This window comes from Pseudophryne corroboree, chromosome 5 (assembly GCF_028390025.1).
Source record: "Pseudophryne corroboree isolate aPseCor3 chromosome 5, aPseCor3.hap2, whole genome shotgun sequence".
NCBI lineage: Eukaryota > Metazoa > Chordata > Amphibia > Anura > Myobatrachidae > Pseudophryne > Pseudophryne corroboree.
The window spans coordinates 542,716,824-542,741,942 of record NC_086448.1 but is presented as its reverse complement, the minus strand read 5'-3'; the positions used below and the strand labels follow the sequence as shown (position 1 = coordinate 542,741,942).

Here is a 25,119-nt window from a genome sequence, read left to right as displayed (position 1 = left end):
GATGCTGGGGACTCCGTCAGGACCATGGGGATTATACCAAAGCTCCCAAACGGGCGGGAGAGTGCGGATGACTCTGCAGCACCGAACGAGAGAACTCCAGGTCCTCCTCAGCCAGGGTATCAAATTTGTAGAATTTTGCAAACGTGTTTGCCCCTGACCAAGTAGCAGCTCGGCAAAGTTGTAAAGCCGAGACCCCTCGGGCAGCCGCCCAAGATGAGCCCACCTTCCTTGTGGATTGGGCATTTACAGATTTTGGCTGTGGCAGGCCTGCCACAGAATGTGCGAGCTGAATTGTACTACAAATTCAACGAGCAATCGTCTGCTTAGAAGCAGGAGCACCCAGCTTGTTGGGTGCATAAAGTATAAACAGCGAGTCAGACTTTCTGACTCCAGCCGTCCTGGAACATATATTTTCAGGGCCCTGACAACGTCTAGCAACTTGGAGTCCTCCAAGTCCCTAGTATCCGCAGGTACCACAATAGGTTGGTTCAGGTGAAACGCTGACACCACCTTAGGAAGAAACTGGGGACGAGTCCGCAGTTCTGCCCTGTCCGAATGGAAAATCAGATATGGGCTTTTGTAAGACAAAGCCACCAATTCTGACAATCGCCTGGCCGAGGCCAGGGCCAACCGCATGGTCACTTTCCATGTGAGATATTTAAAATCCACAGATTTGAGCGGTTCAAACCAATGTGATTTGAGGAATCCCAACACTACGTTGAGATCCCACGGTGCCACTGGAGGCACAAAAGGGGCTGTATATGCAATACTCCCTTAACAAACGTCTGGACTTCAGGAACTGAAGCCAATTCTTTCTGGAAGAAAATCGACAGGGCCGAAATCTGAACCTTAATGGACCCCAATTTGAGGCCCATAGACACTCCTGTCTTCAGGAAATGCAGGAATCGACCGAGTTAAAATTCCTCCGTGGGGGCCCTCCTGGCCTCACACCACGCAACAATTTTTCGCCAAATACGGTGATAATGTTGTGCGGTCCCCTCCTTCCTGGCTTTGATCAGGATAGGAATGACTTCCTCCGGAATGCCTTTTTCCTTCAGGATCCGCCGTTCAACCGCCATGCCGTCAAACGCAGCCGCGGTAAGTCTTGGAACAGACAGGGTCCCTGCTGAAGCAGGTCCCTTCTTAGCGGCAGAGGCCATGAGTCCTCTGTGAGCATCTCTTGAAGTTCCGGGTACCAAGTCCTTCTTGGCCAATCCAGAGCCACGAGTATAGTTCTTACTCCTCTCCGTCTTATAATTCTCAGTACCTTGTGTATGAGAGGCAGAGGAGGGAACACATACACTGACTGGTACACCCACGGTGTTACCAGAGCGTCCACAGCTATTGCCTGAGGGTCTCTTGACCTGGCGCAATACCTGTCCAGTTTTTTGTTCAGGCGGGACGCCATCATGTCCACCTTTGGTCTTTCCCAATGGTTCACAATCATGTGGAAGACTTCCCGATGAAGTCCCCACTCTCCCGGGCGTCGGAATGAACACTGCTGACAGTGCTATCACCTGATTTTCCGCCCAGCGAAGAATCCTTGCAGTTTCTGCTATTGCCCTTCTGCTTCTTGTGCCGCCCTGTCTGTTTACGTGGGCGACTGCCGTGATGTTGTCCCACTGGATCAATACCGGCTGACCTTGAAGCAGAGGTCTTGCTAAGCTTAGAGCATTGTAACTTGCCCTTAGCTCCAGTATATTTATGTGGAGATAATTCTCCAGACTTGATCACACTCCCTGGAAATTTTTTCCCTGTGTGACTGCTCCCCAGCCTCTCAGGCTGGCATCCCTGGTCACCAGGACCCTTCCTGAATGCCGAATCTGCGGCCCATTAGTAGATGAGTACTTTGCAGCCACCGCAGAAGAAACACCCTTGTCCTTGGAGACAGGGTTATCCGCTGATGCATCTGAAGATGCGATCCGGACCATTTTTCCAGCAGATCCCACTGAAAAGTTCTTGCGTGAAAACTGCCGAATGGAATCGCTTCGTAATAAGCCACCATTTTTCCCAGGACCCTTGTGCAATGATGCACTGACACTTTTCCTGGTTTTAGGAGGTTCCTGACTAGCTCGGATAACTCCCTGGCTTTCTTCTCCGGGAGAAACACTCTTTTCTGGACTGTGTCCAGAATCATCCCTAGGAACAGCTGATGTGTCGTCGGAAACAACTGCGGTTTTGGAATATTTAGAATCCACCCGTGCTGTCGTAGAACTACTTGAGATAGTGCTACTCCGACCTCCAACTGTTCTCTGGACCTTGCTCTTATCAGGAGGTCGTCCATTTTCTTTGAAGAAGAATCATCATTTCGGCCATTACCTTGGTAAAGACCCGGGGTGCCGTGGACAATCCAAACGGCAGCGTCTGAAACTGATAGTGACAGTTCTGTACCACGAACCTGAGGTACCCTTGGTGAGAAGGGCAAATTGGGACATGGAGGTAAGTATCCCTGATGTCCCGGGACACCCTATAGTCCCCTTCTTCCTGGTTCGCTATCACTGCTCTGAGTGACTCCATCTTGATTTGAACCTTTGTAAGTGTTCAAATATTTCAGATTTAGAATAGGTCTCACCGAGCCTTCTGGCTTCAGTACCACAACATAGTGTGGAATAATACCCCTTTCCTTGTTGTAGGAGGGGTACTTTGATTATCACCTGCTGGGAATACAGCTTGTGAATTGTTTCCAATACTGCCTCCCTGTCGGAGGGAGACGTTGGTAAAGCAGACTTCAGGAACCTGCGAGGGGGAAACGTCTCGACTTTCCAATCTGTACCCCTGGGATACTACTTGTAGGATCCAGGGGTCCTGTACGGCCCCAGCGTCATGCTGAGAAACTTGGCAGAAGCGGTGGAGGGCTTCTGTTCCTGGGAATGGGCTGCCTGCTGCAGTCTATTTCCCTTTCCTCTATCCCTGGGCAGATATGACTCTTATGGGGACGAAAGGACTGAGGCTGAAAAGACGGTGTCTTTTTCTGCAGAGATGTGACTTAGGGTAAAAACGGTGGATTTTCCAGCAGTTGCCGTGGCCACCAGGTCCGATGGACCGACCCCAAATAACTCCTCCCCTTTATACGGCAATACTTCTTTGTGCCGTTTGGAATCTGCATCACCTGACCACTGTCGTGTCCATAAACATCTTCTGGCAGATATGGACATCGCACTTACTCTTGATGCCAGAGTGCAAATATCCTTCTGTGCATCTCGCATATATAGAAATGCATCCTTTAAATGCTCTATAGTCAATAAAATACTGTCCCTGTCAAGGGTATCAATATTTTTAGTCAGGGAATCCGACCAAGCCACCCCAGCTCTGCACATCCAGGCTGAGGCGATCGCTGGTCGCAGTATAACACCAGTATGTGTGTATATACTTCTTAGGATATTTTCCTTGAGGACGGCCCTATCTGGAGACGGTACCGCCACTTGTTTTGATAAGCGTGTGAGCGCCTTATCCACCCTAAGGGGTGTTTCCCAACGTGCCCTAACTTCTGGCGGGAAAGGGTATACCGCCAATAATTTTCTATCGGGGGAAACCCACGCATCATCACACACTTCATTTAATTTATCTGATTCAGGAAAAACTACAGGTAGTTTTTTCACACCCCACATAATACCCTTTTTTGTGGTACTTGTAGTATCAGAAATATATAACACCTCCTTCATTGCCCTTAACAAGTAACGTGTGGCCCTAAAGGAAAATACGTTTGTTTCTTCACCGTCGACACTGAAATCAGTGTCTGTGTCTGTGTCGACCGACTGAGGTAAATGGGCGTTTTAAAGCCCCTGACGGTGTTTGAGACGCCTGGACAGGTACTATTTTGTTTGCCGGCCGTCTCTGTTGACATTATCACGTAATTCCTTGAATAAGCCATCCATTCCGGTGTCGACTCCCTAGAGAGTGACATCACCATTACAGGCAATTGCTCCGCCTCCTCACCAACATCGTCCTCATACATGTCGACACACACGTACCGACACACAGCACACACACAGGGAATGCTCTGATAGAGGACAGGACCCCACTAGCCCTTTGGGGAGACAGAGGGAGAGTTTGCCAGCACACACCAAAAACGCTATAATTATACAGGGACAACCTTTATATAAGTGTTTTTCCCTTATAGCATTTTAATATATATAGTCATATCGCCAAATAAGTGCCCCCCCTCTCTGTTTTAACCCTGTTTCTGTAGTGCATGTCAGGGGAGAGCCTGGGAGCCTTCCCACCAGCATTTCTGTGAGGGAAAATGGCGCTGTGTGCTGAGGAGAATAGGCCCCGCCCCCTTTTCGGCGGGCTTCTTCTCCCGTTTTTCTGAGACCTGGCAGGGGTTAAATACATCCATATAGCCCCCAGGGGCTATATGTGATGTATTTTTAGCCAGAATAAGGTACTATCATTGCTGCCCAGGGCGCCCCCCCCAGCGCCCTGCACCCTCAGTGACCGCTGCTATGAAGTGTGCTGACAACAATGGCGCACAGCTGCAGTGCTGTGCGCTACCTTATGAAGACTGAAAAGTCTTCTGCCGCCGGTTTCTGGACCTCTTCATTTTTCGGCATCTGCAAGGGGGTCGGCGGCGCGGCTCCGGGACGAACCCCAGGGTGAGACCTGTGTTCCGACTCCCTCTGGAGCTAATGGTGTCCAGTAGCCTAAGAAGCCAATCCATCCTGCACGCAGGTGAGTTCACTTCTCTCCCCTAAGTCCCTCGTAGCAGTGAGCCTGTTGCCAGCAGGACTCACTGAAAATAAAAAACCTAACAAAACTTTTACTCTAAGCAGCTCTTTAGGAGAGCCACCTAGATTGCACCCTTCTCGGCCGGGCACAAAAATCTAACTGAGGCTTGGAGGAGGGTCATAGGGGGAGGAGCCAGTGCACACCACCTGATCCTAAAAGCTTTTACTTTTGTGCCCTGTCTCCTGCGGAGCCGCTAATCCCCATGGTCCTGACGGAGTCCCCAGCATCCACTTAGGACGTCAGAGAAATATTAATACTGTATTCCATACAGTATCCAATGTATACAAATACCAATATTTACATTAATGTCCAAGGTTGTTTCTAGGTTCCTCTACCTCTCCCCCAGACACCTGCACTTGCTCCAATGTTCTGCAGAGTGGGATAATTGCAGATTGCATTTGAAAACTCCTCTCTAGAAATCCTGCATTTGCCACTGCTAGCAGCTTCAGAATTCAATGTGCGGGCAGCTAGCTAGTGCTGGCAATCATCATCAGCAGCAGTGTGTATTTGCACTAGTGCTCACGCACTACAAATGATAACAATGCAAAGGGACATACAGTACCTGCATCTCCGTATGGTTCTGTCTCAGTTGCGATTAAGTGAACGCTCCCTTACGGTGCTCAGACTGCGTCTGCCTGCCTCTTCCCTGTTCTGCCTTACGGATGCTCAAGTGTCGGATGCCACCAAAGCTGCATACGGACATAGGTATATATTTTGTGGGTGCAGTCAATGTTTGCCCATTTTATTCTAAACAAATAGGTGTGTCTCCAAACCAGCATCAGACTATTAATGTCCCCACTGTAAACCAGTTTGGACATTTGTCACGAAAAAGAAACATTTTAAGTTCCAAAACTTAGAGGATCTTTGTTCACAGCCTGATGGACAGATGAGAAGAGTATGATCTTTAGCAATAATGGTTACACTATCTAGGTAACAAATATCATCATCTGTATAAGCAATATACAATGCAGATCAGCACTTTCAATATTTTATTATTTTACAACCAGTTCACAATGTATACTTTAAGGCCACAAAATGGGCAATAAGGGCCACTTCCAGGCAGACCTGGTCTAAGTACAGTAAGTATAGTCATAACAGATCTATTAGCGCTAAGTTTTAGATTTAAAAATAATAAATAAATGTATATATCATCTAGGTCTGTAAAATATATTAAAATATGTTACATAACAAAAAATTAGATTGGCTATGAAATTATTGATTTGAATGTATCCGTGATAATACAGATGGAGAGGTATTCTATATATACTGCATAGGAAGCCTGTCTACATGTCAGCTATGGTTTTGTGTGGAAATGTAATACATGAAAAAAGAAGAGTTTGTCTGGAAACAGATATGGGACGGAAGCCTGTGTTGAGATTGATGCGATCGCTGCTTAAGCATTTACACCATTAAGAAAACATCTGGTTGAACTGCTGGGTCACACGGATAAAAGTTGTCCGTCTGCTTAGCTCTTTCAGTTTGGCAGCTCCCACATATGTGCAAGTAGACCTTAGTCCTCCTAGGATGTCCCGCACAGTGTCCTCCACATCTCCTCTGTACGGTACTTCCACTGTCCTACCTTCAGATGCCCTGCACACACAAAGAACAAACAGATGATATCATTATACAATGTTGTGTTTAGCTTCCAAGAACCTTACCCATAGCAACCAATCAAAAAGGTGCTAGATAAATGATAAGTATAATCTGAATGGTTGCTATACACAACGTCTCCACTTCTATAACCCTGCACTTTAGTAAACATACCCAATTTAATAACACTGACAGCCATGTTGGAGCACTAGCACACTTTGGGGTATTTGTAAGAACCAGCGTTATGGGGGAGAAGTGGTGCTTCTCCACCATGTAAGAGAGGAGTGATTACCAGCATTATCTACAAGATAGCATGCCGATATGCCAGACAATGTATGAAGTGGCACTGCCCGTTCCGACAGCTGCAGCTATTGATTTTAGCAGCTGCAGCTGTCATTGCCTGGCGTACAGCACTGTCCCTGGCTGTTGGCCTTGACACCTTTGGACTGTGGTATACAAAACAATACAAATATTTTTTTATCTAAGAAGCCGCAGGTGCTGCTGGGTAAATAATTGCAGATGCATGCGCACTGAGAGACAAACGCCGGTATGGAGAGCTGACAGTGGGAGAGCGTTTATCCCCAGACAGGTGGCTTAACACTCCCACAACAGCAACAGCTGCAATAATACATGTGGGTGGTATCTGGACCTGCTTCTCCATTCTTGAGGTGAAGCTGCTCATTGCAAACAGCGGCTGCAGCCTACATGTTCATACAGCTACCCAGAGGCATAACTGTCGGAGGCAGCGGAGTCGGCTGCTGCCGGGCTCCTGCTCTGTATGGGGGCACCTCTCCCCCCGTTACGTGTGTTCAGCAACACAATTCAATTAAGCTTATTGATGAAGCTATTTGCTCCTGTACAGGCCGCATAAGAATTCTAACTATATTAAGTTAATTATCTTCTGACAATTACAAGTAACTTCATATAGTTAGAATTATCAGACTTCCTATACAGGAGCAAATAGCTCCATCAGTAAGGTTCCTGCTTCCATTGTAATAGGTTGTGCATACTTCCCAACTTGTGGTTGTAAGAAAGCGGGACTCTCGCGCGGCGAAGCCGCTCTCCGACCCGAAAAGGGGGCGTGACCTCGCCAAATGGCCCGTTTTTCTGCCTTTTGGGGGCATGCCCAGCGCTCCCCGAGCAGCTGGGCAGCCCCCGCTCCCCTCCTAGCTCTGAAAACATGCCGTGCGCGTGCGTGTATTCAGTGATCACCGGCTGCTTTGCAGAGCAGAGCAGCGGGTGATCAAAGCCTCCCCCCAACTACCCCCCCACCCGCGGGACACTGCTGCCCGCGGGTGGGACAGCGGGACAGGGGCCGAATAGCGGGACTGTCCCGCTGAAAGCGGGACAGTTGGGAGGTATGGGCTGTGGGTTCTAATCCTGGGTATGACACGTGTAAAATAATTGTTAGAGAAATAATCAGCATTGTGAGTGACTGAGCAGATCTATGTAATGTGTGGCTGCACACTACATAGATCTGCCTAGTTGCAATGGTTTTGAACTGACAATTCTAAGTAGCTTCATATAGTTAGAATCTGCAGGCTTGCTAAGACAGAGCAAATAGCTCTATAATACCCCTTTCACACTGCACAAATAACCCGGTATCGACCCGGCATGTGGTGTGAAAGCGCCATAGTCGAAATCCCGGATCGTCTGACTCAATAATTCAACCCAGGAATAAAGCAATGTTATTCCCGGTTTGAATACCGGGTGGGTGGCAGCGTAAACAGGCTCCCGGGTTGATGCAACCCGGGACCCGTTCACTACAAAAGGGAGAGGCGGTGCGGAGATGATCTCATCTCCCAGCGCCGCCTCCGCCCCCCCGCCACTATGGCAACCCGCCCGGCATATTGCCAGGTCGGAGATGCAAACAACAGCGTCCAATGCCAGATCCCAACCGGGAAGGACCCGTTGCCAATTCCTGGGTGGGATCCGGCATTGGTGGTGTGAAAGGGTTATCAGTAAGGTGACCGACTTCAGTGTAACAGGTCATGGACTAATCTTGGATATGACTGCCAAGAAAGGTGTGATTTAAAATAAGTGACAATGAAATATATATATATATATATATATATAGATATAGAAGCCAGGGAATGTCCGGCACTCCAATATAGCTGAAGGCAACTTTATATATATATATATATATATATATATATACAAATTCTTTTATTCAGAACATTCCATATACACATACTGGACATATATTTTATATTTATATATATATATATATATACACACACACACACACACATACTGGACATATTTCTCTGACGTCCTAGTGGATGCTGGGAACTCCGTAAGGACCATGGGGAATAGCGGGCTCCGAAGGAGGCTGGGCACTCTAGAAAGATCTTAGACTACCTGGTGTGCACTGGCTCCTCCCACTATGACCCTCCTCCAAGCCTCAGTTAGATTTCGTGCCCGGCCGAGGTTGGATGCACACTAGGGGCTCTCCTGAGCTCTTAGAAAGTAATAGTCTTAGATTTTTTTATTTTCAGTGAGACCTGCTGGCAACAGGCTCACTGCAGCGAGGGACTAAGGGGAGAAGAAGCGAACTCGCCTGCTTGCAGCCGGATTGGGCTTCTTAGGCTACTGGACACCATTAGCTCCAGAGGGATCGACCGCAGGCCCAGCCTTGATGTTCGGTCCCGGAGCCGCGCCGCCGTCCCCCTTACAGAGCCAGAAGCAAGAAGATGGTCCGGAAAATCGGCGGCATGAAGACTCTGTCTTCACCAAGGTAGCGCACAGCACTGCAGCTGTGCGCCATTGCTCCTCTCACACACTTCACACTCCGGTCACTGAGGGTGCAGGGCGCTGGGGGGGGCGCCCTGAGGCAGCAATAAAAACACCTTGGCTGGCTAAAATACCTCAATATATAGCCCCAGGGGCTATATATGAGGTAAATACCCCTGCCAGAATTCCATAAAAAACGGGAGAATAGGCCGCAAAAAAGGGGCGGAGCCTATCTCCTCAGCACACTGGCGCCATTTTCCCTCACAGCTCCGCTGGAAGGAAGCTCCCTAGCTCTCCCCTGCAGTCTACAAAGGGTTAATAAAGAGAGGGGGGGCACTAAATTTAGGCGCAGTATACATTATATATAAAAACAGCAGCTATAGGGGACATAACTCAGTTAGTCCCTGCATTATATAGCGCTCTGGTGTGTGCTGGCATACTCTCACTCTGTCCCCCCAAAGGGCTTTTGTGGGTCCTGTCCTCGTTTAGAGCATTCCCTGTGTGTCTGCGGTGTGTCGGTACGGCTGTGTCGACATGTTGAATGAGGAGGCTTATATGGTGACGGAACAGAGGCCGATATATGTGATGTCGCCCCCTGTGGGGCCGACACCAGAGTGGATGGATAGGTGAAAGGTATTAACCGACAGTGTCAACTCCTTACATAAAAGGGTGGATGACGTAACAGCTGTGGGACAGCCGGCTTCGCAGCCCGCGCCTGCCCAGGCGTCTCAAAGGCCATCAGGGGCTCAAAAACGCCCGCTCTCTCAGATGGCAGACACAGATGTCGACACGGAGTCTGACTCCAGTGTCGACAAGGTGGAGACATATACACAATCCACTAGGAACATCCGTGACTTGATCCCGGCAATAAAAAATGTGTTATACATTTCTGACTTTAACCCAAGCACCTCTAAAAATGGGTTTTAGGTTTGGGGAGAAAAAACAGGCAGTGTTTTGTTCCCCCATCAGATGAATAAATGAAGTGTGTGAAAAGCGTGGGTTCCCCCGTTAAGAAACTGGTAATTTATAAAAAGTTACTGATGGCGTACCCTTTCCCGCCAGGAGGATAAGTTACGCTGGGAGATATCCCCTAGGGTGGATAAGGCGCTCACACGTTTGTCAAAAAAGGTGGCACTGCCGTCTTAGGATACGGCCACTTTAATAGGTACCTGTTGATAAAAAACAGGAGGCTATCCTAAAGTCTGTATTTACACACTCAGGTACTAGACTGAGACCTGCAGATAGTGCTGCTGCAGCGTGGTCGGTGACCCTGTCAAACAGGGATACTAGTTGGCAAACATAAAAACATATTAAAGACGTCGTCTTATATATGGGGGATGCACAGAGGGATATTTTGCCGGCTGGCATCCAAAATAAATGTAATGTCCATTCTGTCAGGAGGGTATTAGAGACCTGTCACTGGACAGGTGATGCTGACTTAAAAAGCGCATAGAGAGCCTTATAAGGGTGAAGAATTATTTGGGGATGGTCTCTGGGACCTCGTATCCACAGCAACTGCTGGGAAGAAATAATTTTACCTCAGGTTTCCTCAGACAAAGGTACAGTCCTTTCGGCTTCAGAAAAGCAAGCGGGTCAAATGGCGCTTCCTTTCTGTACAGAGACAAGGGTAGAGGGAAAAAGTTGCACCAGTCAGCCTGTTCCCAGAATCAAGATTCTTCCCCCGCCTCCTGTGAGTCCACACCATGACGCGGGTGCTCCACAGGTGTAGCCAGGTACGGTGGGGGGCCGTCTCAAAAATTTCAGCAATTAGTGGGCTCGCTCACAGGTGGATCCCTGTTTCTTTCAAGTAGTATTTCAGGGGTACAAGCTGGAATTCGAGATGTCTCCCCCCAGCCGTTTCCTAAAATATGCCTTGCTGACAACTCCCTCAGGCAGGGAGGCTGTGCTAGAGGCAATTAATAAGCGGTATTCCCAGCAGGTAATACTCAAGGTGCCCCTACTTCAACAAGGACGGGGTTACTATTCCACACGGGTTGGGGTACCGAAACCGCATGGTTCGGTGTGACCCATTTTATATTTAAAATCCTTGAACACATACATAAAAAAATTAAAGTTCAAGATGGAATCGCTCAGGGCGGTTATTGCAAGCCTGGACGAGGGGGATTACATGGTATCCCGGGACATCAAGGATGCTTACCTGCATGTCCCCATTTACCATCCTCGCCAGGAGTACCTCAGATTTGTGGTACAGGATTACCATTACCAAGTCCAGACACTGCCGTTTGGACTGTACATGGCACCGAGGGTGTTTTATCAAGGTTATGGCCGAAATGATGATACTCCTTCGAAAAAAGGGAGTTGTAATTATCCCGTACTTGGACAATCTCGTTATAAGGGCGAGGTCCAAGGAGCAGTTGTTAGTCGGGGTAGCACTATTTTGGAAAGTGCTACAACAGCATGGTTGGATTCTAAACAGTCCAAAGTCACAGCTGGTTCCTATGACACGTCTACTGTTCCTGGGGATGGTTCTGGACATAAACCAGAAATAGTGTTTCTCCCGGAGGAGAAAGCCAAGGAGTTGTCATCTCTAGTCAGAGACCTCCTGAAGCCAAAATAGGTAGCGGTGCATCATTGCACGTGAGTCCTGGGAAAAATGGTAGCTTCCTACGAAGCAATCCCATTAGGCAGGTTCCATACAAGAACTTTTCAGAGGGACCTGTTGGACAAGTGGTCCGGATCGCATCTTCCGATGCATAGGCTGATAACCCTGTCTCCAAGGACCAGGGTATCTCTACTGTGGTGGCTGCAGAGTGCCCATCTTCAAGAGGGCCGCAGGTTCGGCATACAGGACTAGGTCCTAGTGACCATGGATTCCAGCCTTTGAGGCTGGGGGGGCAGTCACACAGGGAAGAAACTTCCAGGGACTTTGGTCAAGTCAGGTTATTTCCCTACACATAAATATTCTGGACCTGAGGGCCATTTACAATGCCCTGAGGCCGGCAAGGCCTCTGCTTCAAAACCAGCCGGTACTGATCCAATCAGACAACATCACGGCAGTCGCCCATGTAAACCAACAGGGCGGCACAAGAAGCAGGATGGCGATGGCAGAAGCCACAAGGATTCTCCGATAGGCGGAAAATCATGTGTTAGCACTGTCAGCAGTGTTCATTCCTGGAGTGGACAACTGGGAAGCAGATCTTCTCAACAGACACGACCTCCACCCGGGAGAATGGGGACTTCCTCCAGAAGTCTTCCAATAGGATTGTACACCATTGGGAAAGGCCACAGGTGGACATGATGGCGTCCCGCCTTAACAAAAAGCTATAAAAGATATTGCACCAGGTCAAGGGACCCTCAGGCGATAGCTATGGACGCTCTGGTAACACCGTGGGTGTACCAGTCGGTTTATGTGTTCTCCCCTCTGCCTCTCATACCAAAGGTACTGAGAATAATAAGAAGGCGAGGAGTAAGAACGGTACTCGTGGATGGCCAAGAAGAGCTTGGTACCCAGAACTTCAAGAATTTATATCAGAGGACCCATGGCCTCTGCCACTCAGACAGGACCTGCGGCAGCAGGGGCCCTGTCTGTTCCAAGACTTACCGCGGCTGCGTTTGACGGCATGGCGGTTGAATGCCGGATCCTGAAGGAAAAGGGCATTCCGGAGGAAGTCATTCCTATGCTTACTAAAGCCAGGAAAGAGGTTACAGCAACTCATTATCACCGCATATGGCGAAAATATGTTGCATGGTGTGAGGCCGAAGGGGCCCCAACAGAGGAATTTCAACTAGGTCGATTTCTGCATTTCCTGCAAGCAGGAGTGACTATGGGCCTTAAATTGGGTTCCATTAAGGTACAGATCTCGGCTCTGTCGATTTTCTTTCAAAAAGAACTAGCTTCAGTACCTGAAGTTCAGACATTTATAAAAGGAGTGCTGCATAGTCAGCCCCCGTTTGTGCCTCCTGTGGCACCTTGGGATCTCAACGTGGTGTTGAGTTTCTTAAAGTCACATTGGTTTGAGCCACTAAAAACCGTGGATCTGAAATATCTCACGTGGAAGGTGGTCATGTTATTGGCCTTGGCTTCGGCCAGGCAAGTATCAGAATTGGCGGCTTTATCAGGTAAAAGCCCTTATCTGATTTTCCATATGGATAGGGCAGAATTGAGGACTCGTCCCCAGTTCTCCCTAAGGTGGTGTCAGCGTTTCACCTGAACCAGCCTATGGTGGTGCCTACGGCTACTAGGGACTTGGAGGACTCCAAGTTGTTAGACGTGGTCAGGGCCCTGAAAATATATGTTTCCAGAACGGCTGGAGTCAGAAAATCTGACTCGCTGTTTATCCTATATGCACCCAACAAGCCGGGTGCTCCTGCTTCTACGCAGACTATTGCTCGTTGGATTTGTAGTACAATTCAGCTTGCACATTCTGTGGCAGGCCTGCCACAGCCAAAAATCTGTCAATGCTCATTCCACAAGGAAGGTGGGCTCATCTTGGGCGGCTGCCCGAGGGGTCTCGGCTTTACAACTTTGCCGAGCTGCTACTTGGTCAGGGGCAAACACGTTTGCAAAATTATATAAATTTGATACCCTGGCTGAGGAGGACCTGGAGTTCTCTCATTCGGTGTTGCAGAGTCATCCGCACTCTCCCGCCCGTTTGGGAGCTTTGGTATAATCCCCACGGTCCTTACGGAGTTCCCAGCATCCACTAGGACGTCAGAGAAAATAAGAATTTACTCACTGGTAATTCTATTTCTCGTAGTCCGTAGTGGATGCTGGGCGCCCATCCCAAGTGCGGTTTATCTGCAATACTTGTACATAGTTATTGTTAACTAAATCGGGTTATTGTTGAGCCATCTGTTGAGAGGCTCAGTTGTTTCATACTGTTAACTGGGTTTCATATCACGAGTTATACGGTGTGATTGGTGTGGCTGGTATGAGTCTTACCCGGGATTCAAAATCCTTCCTTATTGTGTACGCTCGTCCGGGCACGGTGTCCTAACTGAGGCTTGGAGGAGGGTCATAGTGGGAGGAGCCAGTGCACACCAGGTAGTCTAAGATCTTTCGAGAGTGCCCAGCCTCCTTCGGAGCCCGCTATTCCCCATGGTCCTTACGGAGTTCCCAGCATCCACTACGGACTACGAGAAATAGAATTACCGGTGAGTAAATTCTTATTATTATATATATATATATATATATATATATATAACCACACTTCAGCGGCACTCAGAAAGAAAGACAGTAAAGCTGGTCTCCTGGTCAACGTTTCAATGATCAACTCATTTACGTCTTGACAAAAATGAGTGGAACATTGAAATGCTGACCAGGAGACCAGCTTTACTGTCTTTCTTCTGAGTGCCGCTGAAGTGTGATTGTATGTAAGTAACACTGCCGCTGTGCAGTGTGACTTTGAGGGCACTGGAGCAAGTATTTTATTTTATCATTGCAATTGTTGTGTACCGGATCCAAGATTAATATATATATATATATATATACACACACACACACACACACACACACACACACACACACACACACACACACACACACACACAAACAAACATATGTATATTTATCTATATATAGAGAGGGGGAGGGCACCAATATTTATCTTGCCTCCGGGCATCTGGGACGAACTTACGCCACTGCAGCTACCCCTTTAATCTAGCAATAGTGTGACAGTGTACACCCTTGTTCTAACAATATCCTTTGGAGAGCTGAACTTACAGAATCTATATCTGCATTTTGTGTGCACGCACAAGTGACATTTGTACATTTAACTGTAAATCAGACCCATACACCGAGCATAATGCAACACACTTGATATCTATATTGGTATAAGTGGCCACAAAACTATGCAACAGCCTGTTATTTGTCATAAGGCATGAGGAAAAGGCCTGACAACAGAACAGTGTTGCTGAGAGTGCACACATGCTGACATGTGCATTGCCTGCAGTCATATTACAGGCTCTCAGGGGGGATGCCAGCAACTGGGAGTCTTCTGGAACATGACATCCAGATACATTTAATGTGGGTAGGCTAATTTATATTCACAAAAAAATACCCATGTACACTAACACACAAAAGGCAGACATGGAATATACTGTATACACCGACAATACCCACTCACTCTCATTCACCGAATACAAAACTAGACTGTAACAAGCAGTATTTTAGTAACAAAACAACATTAATCAATACTAATGTTAATCAAAAAAATTCTGAAAGTGTTAGTAGGCTGCAGTTTGTAGCAACGTTTTCTTTCATGATGATAGGCCCAACTATTACCGGACAGTCAGAAACCCCATGCATGGGGTAGATGGGTTGGGCACGGGATCCTAGCAGGATGCCGACAGTCAAAATACTGACATATTTTGGTAAGTACTTTAACCCTTACTCTTAACTTCAACTTAACCCTAACAGGGGCAGTACACCTGTCAAACCTAAGGCAAGCTCAGGGATGACAGAAGCCTCCCATGGTGCAGAAGGGCACCCCTCCCCTTCCGCAGCCTAACCCTGCCCTCCCGTAGCGTAACCCTAACCCTAACCCTCCCCCACAGCCTAACCCAAATACTTACCGGTGGACTGTGTCGGGATTCTGACAGTTGGGATGACGCTGTAAGTATTGTGACCGTTGGCATCCTGACTGTTGGGATGCAGCCTACATTGCGGGGTAGACTATTATGCAGGGGATGAGAAAAATGAGCTCAGTAGTCACCTAAAACCAGGGAATGCCCCTACATGTGTGCCTTCTCCACCCCTTGCATTTCTTAATTGTATTGTTCCGCAAACAAAAAAATATCATGTCAACAAAATGTCCCAATCCTCTTCACCTGACTGCTGGCAGAGCTGTGGTTGCAAGGGTACAAAGCTACATAAATGGTGGATTTCCCTGATTATTGCATCCTTTTGGGACTCTGTTCATACTGCCCAGAATTCTCTTTTTGAGATTCCGGAAAAAGGACCCCTGGACAATTTTGCTATGCTGTCCGCAAAAGATCTTACCAAATTCTCAAAGAAACTGGTGGCACACATTTTTGCCTGTGGCTAAATCTCTGATGGCCTTAAATTGGAAAAATGCTTCCCCCCACTCCCAACAGCCCCTCCCCCTCCCATTTCTCTCTGCACTTAAATGCCAGATCTGGAGGAGATAACATATCTTCATGACAGGGGACATGAAGATATATTACCTAGATTACCTATGAGCAGTAAACTCTGTCTCCTCTATCCTGTCCCAATGAATTTTTTTGCAGATTACCTCGATCCTCAGTCTGTAGTTATAGGAGCATACCCATGTCAAAGAGGAAGAGGAACTGTGTCACACATAACACTATTTTTACAAAAATATTCTGTAATCTATTGTGCCAAACATATATTTTACAGCCTACATCACTGCTTTCTCTGGCCTCAGGGTATTCATTATACAGTAGCACAGAAAATGTATTTCTTACACACAAAAAAAACCCACAAAAAAACCAAACAAACAGTTAACTTTATGTAGGAACCCTATTCACAAAACAATAGGATATGGAAGTATCACCTGCGATATGTTGCAATTTTTTTTTGTCATGACATTAGCGATTACAATGCCAATGAAAGATTATGGGATGGATGCTGAGCGTATGCCATTTGGTGGGGTATGTTTTCTCACTGTGCATGCTCTGGAACAGTCTGCACGTAAGCATGGCGATGCGGAGTCTTACAGATTGCCATCACATCTATAATTACAACAAAGATGCATAACTAGGCTGTAATAGTGCAGCGTTTGCTGAGGGCGAGTGACAGAACTGAGGGTTGTGCAGAGTGGGAGGGAAGGGTAAATAACCTATTTAAAGATATGCGTTTTGCCCGTAATATAATGTATGGTGCACAGTGGTGTTTATGGCTGGTAGCACTAGCAATACAAGTGTCTGGATAGATGGCGCACAGCAACTCTACATACAAGTGAATATGCACATTTATTCCGTGCATGCAGTTAGAGAACACATAAACCGGCTTCATGCCCCATGTGTTTACAATAAGCACATACCCCTGTCCTGGCACGTATGGTGCGGAAAATAAGCTCCGAAGTAACAATTCCTGTGCTCTCATCATCTTGTCAGGAGGTTTTCCACACAAGGGTTTCCCAGGGGCTACTTGAGGGAATAAATGAGCTAGTACAGAACGGAGCATCTGACTGAAATACTTGCTAGATTCTGTGAGGTATCATTATGACAGGCTGGAGTGCATACATACTGTATGTCTTACACTATCCTCACATTTCAGTGCTACAGAAATGTGTAACACAAAAGGCACCCTGGGGCCTTGTAAACTGTACATTGGGCTTTTCCTTCACATCATTATCTCCTTACAGATTGTCACATGCCTATCCTCACAGCTTCACAGGCCACATGCTTCGGGATCCGGTCTTTAGGTCGACAGTAAATAGGTCGACCACTATTGGTCAACAGTAAGTAGGTTGACATGGTTTCTAGGTCGACATGTTGTAGGTCGACATGACAAAGGTCGACATGAGTTTTTCACATGTCTTTTCATTTTTTTACTTTTTCATACTTTACGATCCACGTGGACTACAATTGGGAACGGTAACTTGTGCCAAGCGCAGCGAGGCACTTTGCCCGAGCCCTGTGAGGGGACACGGTGCACTAATTGGGGTTCCCGGTCACTGTACGGAGAAAACGACACCAAAAAAATAAAGAAACTCATGTCGACCTTTTCTCATTTCGACCTAGTCGACCTAGAGTCCCTGTCGACCTACTTACTGTCGACCAATAGTTGTCGACCTAAGTCTAATCTACCTAACATAAAACACCCCATGCCTCTATACAAGCAGAAAGGAGGAATGGAATATAACTGAAACAATTATTAAGAATGAATTTTCCCCAAAGTATTTATAATTGGCTTCAAATTCACTGAAAAAATCTGGAACACTTGATTGTTGGAAAAGCTGCTAACATACAATATATCACATGTATAGGAGCTGATTGAGTTAGTGCCACGGTGCAGCCAGGTATCCCACAGGCATATCTGCCTATTACAATCTGCTCAAAATCATTCATTTTGCTTACATCTCTATGGTGTGTGAGGGAAAGCTATTGATGCTGGTGGTTGTGACGTTCTGTTCCAGAATGGCTCATTGTAGCCAAGCCACTAAATTAATTGCCACAAAGAGTTCTATGATGTAAAATACATGTAAGGCATACTTGCCTATTTTCTTGGAAGGTACGGTAAGACTCCTGACTTTTCTGGTAGTCAACCCCTGGAATACTGGGTGGGTCTCCCGCACCCCAGCCACTTCCTAGTGAGGTGGGCAGGATGGGGAGTGTAATGACAGGAACTGCAGATACATGGGGAGGGGCCATTATCATGGGATTTAATAAGAATTGTGTAATTATAACTACTTTTTAGATGCACAATTTGTGGGATTAGGACACTATGGGGCAAATTCAGTAAGTATCGCAAGTCGCGATTCGTATGGAATTTTTGCGGAGGTGGCGCATGCGCAGCTGGAGCTACTGCAAATGCGTCGACATTTTCTGCGGGGGGCGCAGAAAATGCGATCGCCTCTGCCTGTCACTCAGGGAGGAAACGGAGCATTGCGGGGTCGGGGCAACCCAAACGGTGGGTTGTGTGGCGCGAACAGGGGCGTGTCAGGGGCGCGGTCGCGGCGGCTGTGTGATCTCACATGCAGCCATCGCGACAGGGAAAATGGTGCCGGGACTCCTGCGACCGCAGCTAAGCTGCGCCGGCAGTAGTCAACCTTAGTTTCTGCGAACAAGCAGAAATTGCGAGGGGATCGCAATTTCTGCTTGTAGCAGGTGGGGAGACGCTGGTCAGCAGGCTGGGCGGCCTTGCCCAGCGCTGGGCGGCCCCCAGAATGCGTGCAAAAGGATAGCAAATTCTGCTGATTAGCAGAATTTGCTATCCTTTCTGAATTAGCCTCTGTGGGTGGGACTTAATGACACAATGCACCTGTACCCTCAGTGACTAACTGCAACTTCCCTCCATGCTTTTCTGGAAGAGGAAGTTTAAAAAGTCAGAAAGTATGACACAAGAACTTGATAAAAATAAAATCACTTTATCAGGCATGATTATATTTGATCAAAAACCTGCAAATGCAGAAGTCTTGAGAGATTAACAGACATACTAAACACAAAACTAACATTACAGGTCTAGGCTGAGGTGCAAAGAGAGGATGGGGATAAGCTATAAAGTACCCAGGTGCAGGAGGCTAAGGTGGTGTAGCCACACACCCAAGAAGTCATGAACTCTTGCACTCTTCAGCAAATAACACATCATGGAAGGAGGGCCCCAGTATTCCTAACTCCACCTCATGCTTGGTCATGCTACAGTACCTAGTATAGGGGGCCCAACAGATCTAACAGTGGGTCTGTGTCCATAGAAAAACGAGTTTTATGGTAAGAACTTACCTTTGTTAAAACTCTTTCTGCGAGGTACACTGGGCTCCACAAGGATAGACATTGGGGGTGTAGAGTAGGATCTTGATCCGAGGCACCAACAGGCTGAAAAGCTTTGACTGTTCTGAGAACGCATAGCGCCGCCTCCTCTATATCCCCGCCTCCTGCACAGGAGCTCAGTTTTTAGTTAACCAGTCCAATGCAGTAGCAGGAAAAGAGACGACAACGGTTAGTTGCCACATACACCACATTCTCACAACAGGAGACGTGTCAGCGGCTAATGCCATACCAACCCAAAGAAGCTAAGTGCGTCAGGGTGGGCGCCTTGTGGAGCCCAGTGTACCTCGCAGAAGAGTTTTAACAAAGGTAAGTTCTTACCATAAAACTCGTTTTCTGCTGCGGGGTACACTGGGCTCCACAAGGATAGACATTGGGGATGTCCTAAAGCAGTTCCTTATGGGAGGGGACACACTGTAGCGGGCACAAGATCCCGGCGTCCAAAAGAAGCATCCTGGGAAGCGGCAGTATCGAAGGCATAGAACCTTATGAACGTGTTCACAGAGGACCAAGTAGCCGCCTTGCACAATTGTTCAAGGGTCGCACCACGGCGGGCCGCCCAAGAAGGTCCCACAGACCGAGCAGAATGGGCCATACTGTGAGCAGGAGCCGAGAGGCCAGCCCTCACATAAGCATGTGCAATCACCATTCTAATCCATCTGGCCAAAGTTTGCTTATGAGCAGGCCAGCCCTGTTTGTGAAATCCAAACAGCACAAAGAGAGAATCAGATTTCCTAATAGCAGCAGTTCTCTTCACATAGATATGGAGAGCCCGTACCACATCCAAAGACCGCTCTTTGGAAGATAGATCAGGAGAAACAAGTGCCGGAACCACAATCTCCTGGTTAAGGTGGAACGAAGAAACCACCTTAGGCAAATATCCGGGACGAGTCCTAAGAACCGCCCGGTCACGGTGAAATATCAGATATGGTGAACTACAGGACAAGGCCCCCAAATCGACACTCTTCTAGCTGAGGCAATAGCCAGCAGAAACACCACCTTAAGGGAAAGCCACTTAAGATCAGCTGAACCAAGAGGTTCAAACGGAGACTCCTTGTAACGCCTCCAAAACCACCGACAAGTCCCAAGGAGCCACAGGCGGGACATAGGGAGGTTGGATACGCAACACACCCTGAGTAAAGGTATGCACATCAGGTAAGGTCGCAATTTTTCTCTGAAACCACACCAACAAGGCAGATATTTCAACCTTGAGGGAGGCCAGACGCAGGCCTAAGTCCAGGCCCTGCTGAAGAAAAGCCAACACTTGGCTATACTAAACTTGGAAGCGTCATAATCGTGAGATGCGCACCAAACAAAGTAAGAATGCCAGACCCTATAGTAAATCCGAGCCGAAGCCGTTTTCCGGGCCCGCAACATAGTTTGAATGACCGCCTCAGAAAACCCTTTAGCCCTTAAGACGGAAGCTTCAAGAGCCACGCCGTCAAAGACAGCCGGGCTAGGTCCTGGTAGACACAGGGGCCCTGAATGAGGAGGTCTGGGCATTGTGGAAGTAGAATTGGACGCTCTGACGATAGGCCTTGCAGGTCTGAGAACCAGTGCCGTTTGGGCCACGCTGGAGCTATGAGAAGCAGAATTCCTTTTTCTTGCTTGAATTTCCGAATTACCCTGGGCAGGAGTGACACCGGAGGGAACACGTACGGCAGCCGAAACCTCCACGGCACCGCCAGCGTATCCACGAATGCTGCTTGAGGATCCCTTGTCCTTGCTCCGAAGACCGGAACCTTCTGATTGTGTCGAGACGCCATCAGATCTACGTCTGCTTCCCAATTCAGGACTCCCGGAATGAATATTGCCGATATGGCCGGTAGATGGCGTTCTGCCCAATGTAGAATCCGTGAGACTTCCTTCATTGCCAAACGGGTTCGAGTGCCACCTTGATGATTTATGTAAGCCACTGTGGTGGCGTTGTCCGACTGTACCTGAACAGTATGGTTCTGAATTAAATGCTGGGCTAGGTTCAATGCATTGAAGACCGCCCGCAATTCCAGAATGTTGATCGAGAGGAGGGACTCCTCCTTGGTCCACCGACCTTGAAGGGAGTGTTGCTCTAGCACCGCGCCCTAACCTCTTAGACTGGCATCTGTCGTCAACAGGACCCAGTTGGATATCCAGAAGGGACGGCCCCTGCACAATTGTTGGTCATGGAGCCACCAGAGCAGCGACAGACGGACCTCCGGAGACAATGAGATCATGTGAGACCTGATCCGGTGAGGCAGGCCGTCCCACTTGGCTAGAATTAGCTTCTGGAGGGGGCGAGAATGGAATTGATCATACTCCATCATGTCGAATGCTGAGACCATGAGGCCCAGCACCTGCATCGCCGAATGTATCGACACTTGCGGACGAGAAAGGAAGCAACGAATCCTGTCCTGAAGCTTCAGGACTTTCTCCTGAGACAAGAACAACCTCTGGTTGTGAGTGTCCAATAGCGCTCCCAGGTGCACCATGCTCTGAGCAGGGACCAGGGAGGATTTCTTCCAGTTGATGAGCCACCTGTGGGCTTGTAGAAACCGGACCGTCATATCCAGATGACGTAGGAGAAGTTCTGGGGAATTTGCCAGGATTAACAAGTCGTCCAGATACGGCAGTATCCTGACCCCTTGACGGCGGAGTACCACCGTCATCACAGCCATGACTTCGGTGAAGACTCGCGGAACCGTAGTTAAACCAAAAGGTAACGCCCGAAACTGGTAATGGAGGTTGCCAATCGCAAACCTCAGGTATTGCTGGTGTGACGCTGCTATAGGAATATGCAGGTAAGCATCCTGTATGTCCAGGGAGACCATGTAGTCCCCAGGTTCCATGGCCAGAACTATAGAGCGAAGGGTTTCCATACGGAACTTGGAAACCTTCACAAACCTGTTCAATGCCTTGAGGTTGAGAATGGGCCGGGAGGACCCATTCGGTTTCGGAACTAGAAACAGCGGAGAATAGTACCCCCTGCCCCTCTGCGCAAGAGGCACCTGTACTACGACTCCTGTATCCAGGAGGGTCTGTACCACCGAATGTAGAGTGTTTGCCTTTGTCTGGTCCAACGGGACGTCTGTCTGGCAAAATCGATGAGGGGGTCAGTGTTTGAAGGCTATGGCGTAACCTCGAGTGACGACTTCCCGTACCCAGGCATCTGACCATTCCTGGGTATACCCTAGAAGCCGGCCCCCCACCCTGGGATCCCCCAGGGGAGGCCCGCCCCGTCATGCGGCAGGCTTATCGGTCTTGGAAGCTGGCTGACGGGCAGCCCAGGCTCTTTTGGGCTTTGGCTAAACAGGTTTGGAAGTGCGGGCCTGCTTGTTGTACGCCTGTCCTTTTGCCTTACCTGAAGGACGAAAAGGGGCGAAAGGAAGTACCTTTAGCCTTCAACACAGAAGGAGCGGTACTTGGCAGACAGGCAGTTTTGGCAGTAGCCAAGTCAGCCACTATCTTATTTAAGTCCTCCCCAAACAGAATATCTCCCTTGAAAGGGAGTACCTCCAGGGTTTTTCTAGAATCCAGATCCACAGACCAGGATCTCAGCCACAATATCCGGCGAGCCAGGACTGACATAGTAGAGGCCTTGGCTGCTAGAATACCGGCATCAGAAGCCTGCCTCTTTAATATAGTGAGAAGCTGTGACAATATATGACAAGCATTGTCTAGCATGGTCAGAAGAGATTTCAGCTTCTAACTCCAAGGCCCATGCTTTAATAGCCTCTGCAGCCCATGTTGCTGCAATAGTGGGCCTTTGTGCAGCACCCGTGAGGGTGTAAATCGCTTTCAGACAACCCTCCACACGTTTATCCGTAGGCTGTTTTAGAGACGTGACGGTAGTGACAGGTAGAGCTGAGAAAACCACCATCCTAGCCACATGTGAGTCTACTGGAGGAGGCGTTTCCCAATTTTTAGACAGTTCTGGTGCGAGGGGATAGCGAGCCAGCATCTTCTTTTGAGGCACAAACTTCTTACCCGGGTTTTCCCAGGGTTCCTGACATATATCCACTAGGGGGTCAGAGTGAGGTAAAACTTGTTTAACCACCTTCTGACGCTTGAACCTATCTGGTTTCTTAGGAGGGACGAATGGCTTGGGATCATCCGTAATCTGTAAAATTAATTTAACAGCCTCCAAAAGATCAGGAACATCCACATGTGAACTACCCTCCCCATCAGCCGTGTCTGTGTCAGAATCTGTGGGGTCAGTGTAAGTGCCATCTTCATCAGACGAGGAGTCAGTGACAGCAGTGGATTGTGAGGAGACAAGAGCTCGCTTAGAGGACCCCTTGGTCTTAGGCGAGCGAGGGTCAGACTTTTTAGTAGTAAGGGACTGGTTCAACTTCTTCAATTGAGCAGATAAATCGAAGACAAATAAAAAGAAGGGGGGCTCCTATCAAATGGCGCCTTTAAGCTTCCCTGAACTACGTCCCTTCCTGAAAGAGTCACCACACTTTCAACAAGTAAACAATATAGAAAAAAAGGTGGAAAGGATATTGCTCTTGGCGCTATATTACGATATTTAACACTTTACATGTACATATATATTAAACTTTCTGGGGGAAACCAAGAGATAAATTCAGGCCAGCTTCACCAGGAAAACCAAGGGAAAAAGAAACCCTTATGCACATGTGATCACTTTCAACCCTGTAAGTAGGGTACGCATTTGGATATAATATTGAAGATAAAGATACCTTTACATGCTTTCTCCACTCTACAAACTTAGTGAGTGGGGTACGCCAACTTAAACACAGCATAATCGGGGGTCTGGTGGTGGCAAAAAAGATACCTTTATACGTAAAGTTTCACGCTGAATTGTGTGAGTTGGGGTACGCCCAGATCACGTTTTATTTATTTAAAAGGGTACGTTCCCATGTTGTGGGACATATCATATATACACACATGTATTCACTAGTTTAGTCTACACATTGGTTTTCTTATTCCTTTTTTCACATATTTGGTTTTGAACTTTTGGGGAGACCAAGAGGAAACTTTTAAGCTATCTTCACCAGGAAAACCAAGGGAAAAAGAAACCTTGATGCACATGTGACCACTTTCAACCCTGTAAGTAGGGTACGCATTTGGATATAATATTGAAGATAAAGATACCTTAATGAGCTTCCTCCACTCTACAAATTTAGTGAGTGGTGTACACTAATCTAAACACAGTACAATTGGGGATTTGGTGGTGGCAAAAAAGATACCTCTATACGTAGAGTTTTACGTTGAATTGTGTGAGTTGGGGTACGCCCATATCACGTCTTATCTATTTCATCTGAAGGATACTTCATGGTGTTTTAAAGAAAGATACTTTTTTTGGGAAATTGAGATGGTTTTACACATATATCATCTTTATTCTTTTGCATATGATTTATATCACCGGGACATAACATTGGATGAACATTGAAAGAAGAAAAGGAATCACTTGGAAGATCCATTCAGAGGGACGTATTGTGCAAAGTTTAATATATATGTACATGTAAAGTGTTCAATATCGTAATATAGCGCCAAGAGCAATATCCTTTCCACCTTTTTTTCTATATTGAGCAGATAAATCGTCCGCCCACGGCGGGTTAGCTGCAGGGACCACATACGGTTGCACCGGCATAGGGGGTCCCATAGGGGGTGTTAGTTTATTAACTAGCGTATGTA

The 25,119-nt window shown here is 47.6% G+C and overlaps 1 protein-coding gene across 3 annotated transcripts in view; it reads right to left on the bottom strand.

The window, feature by feature from the left end:
* Nucleotides 1-5,703: 5,703 nt before the first annotated feature.
* The window catches only part of GMPR (guanosine monophosphate reductase), a 266,998-nt gene continuing 247,582 nt past the window's right edge, over nt 5,704-25,119 (bottom strand). For all 3 annotated transcript variants that reach the window (XM_063923208.1, XM_063923209.1, XM_063923206.1), the window contains one exon: nt 5,704-6,318. In XM_063923208.1, coding sequence (XP_063779278.1) covers nt 6,138-6,318 — 181 coding nt within the window. In that variant the 3' untranslated portion in view covers nt 5,704-6,137. The remainder of the gene's footprint in view (nt 6,319-25,119) is intronic.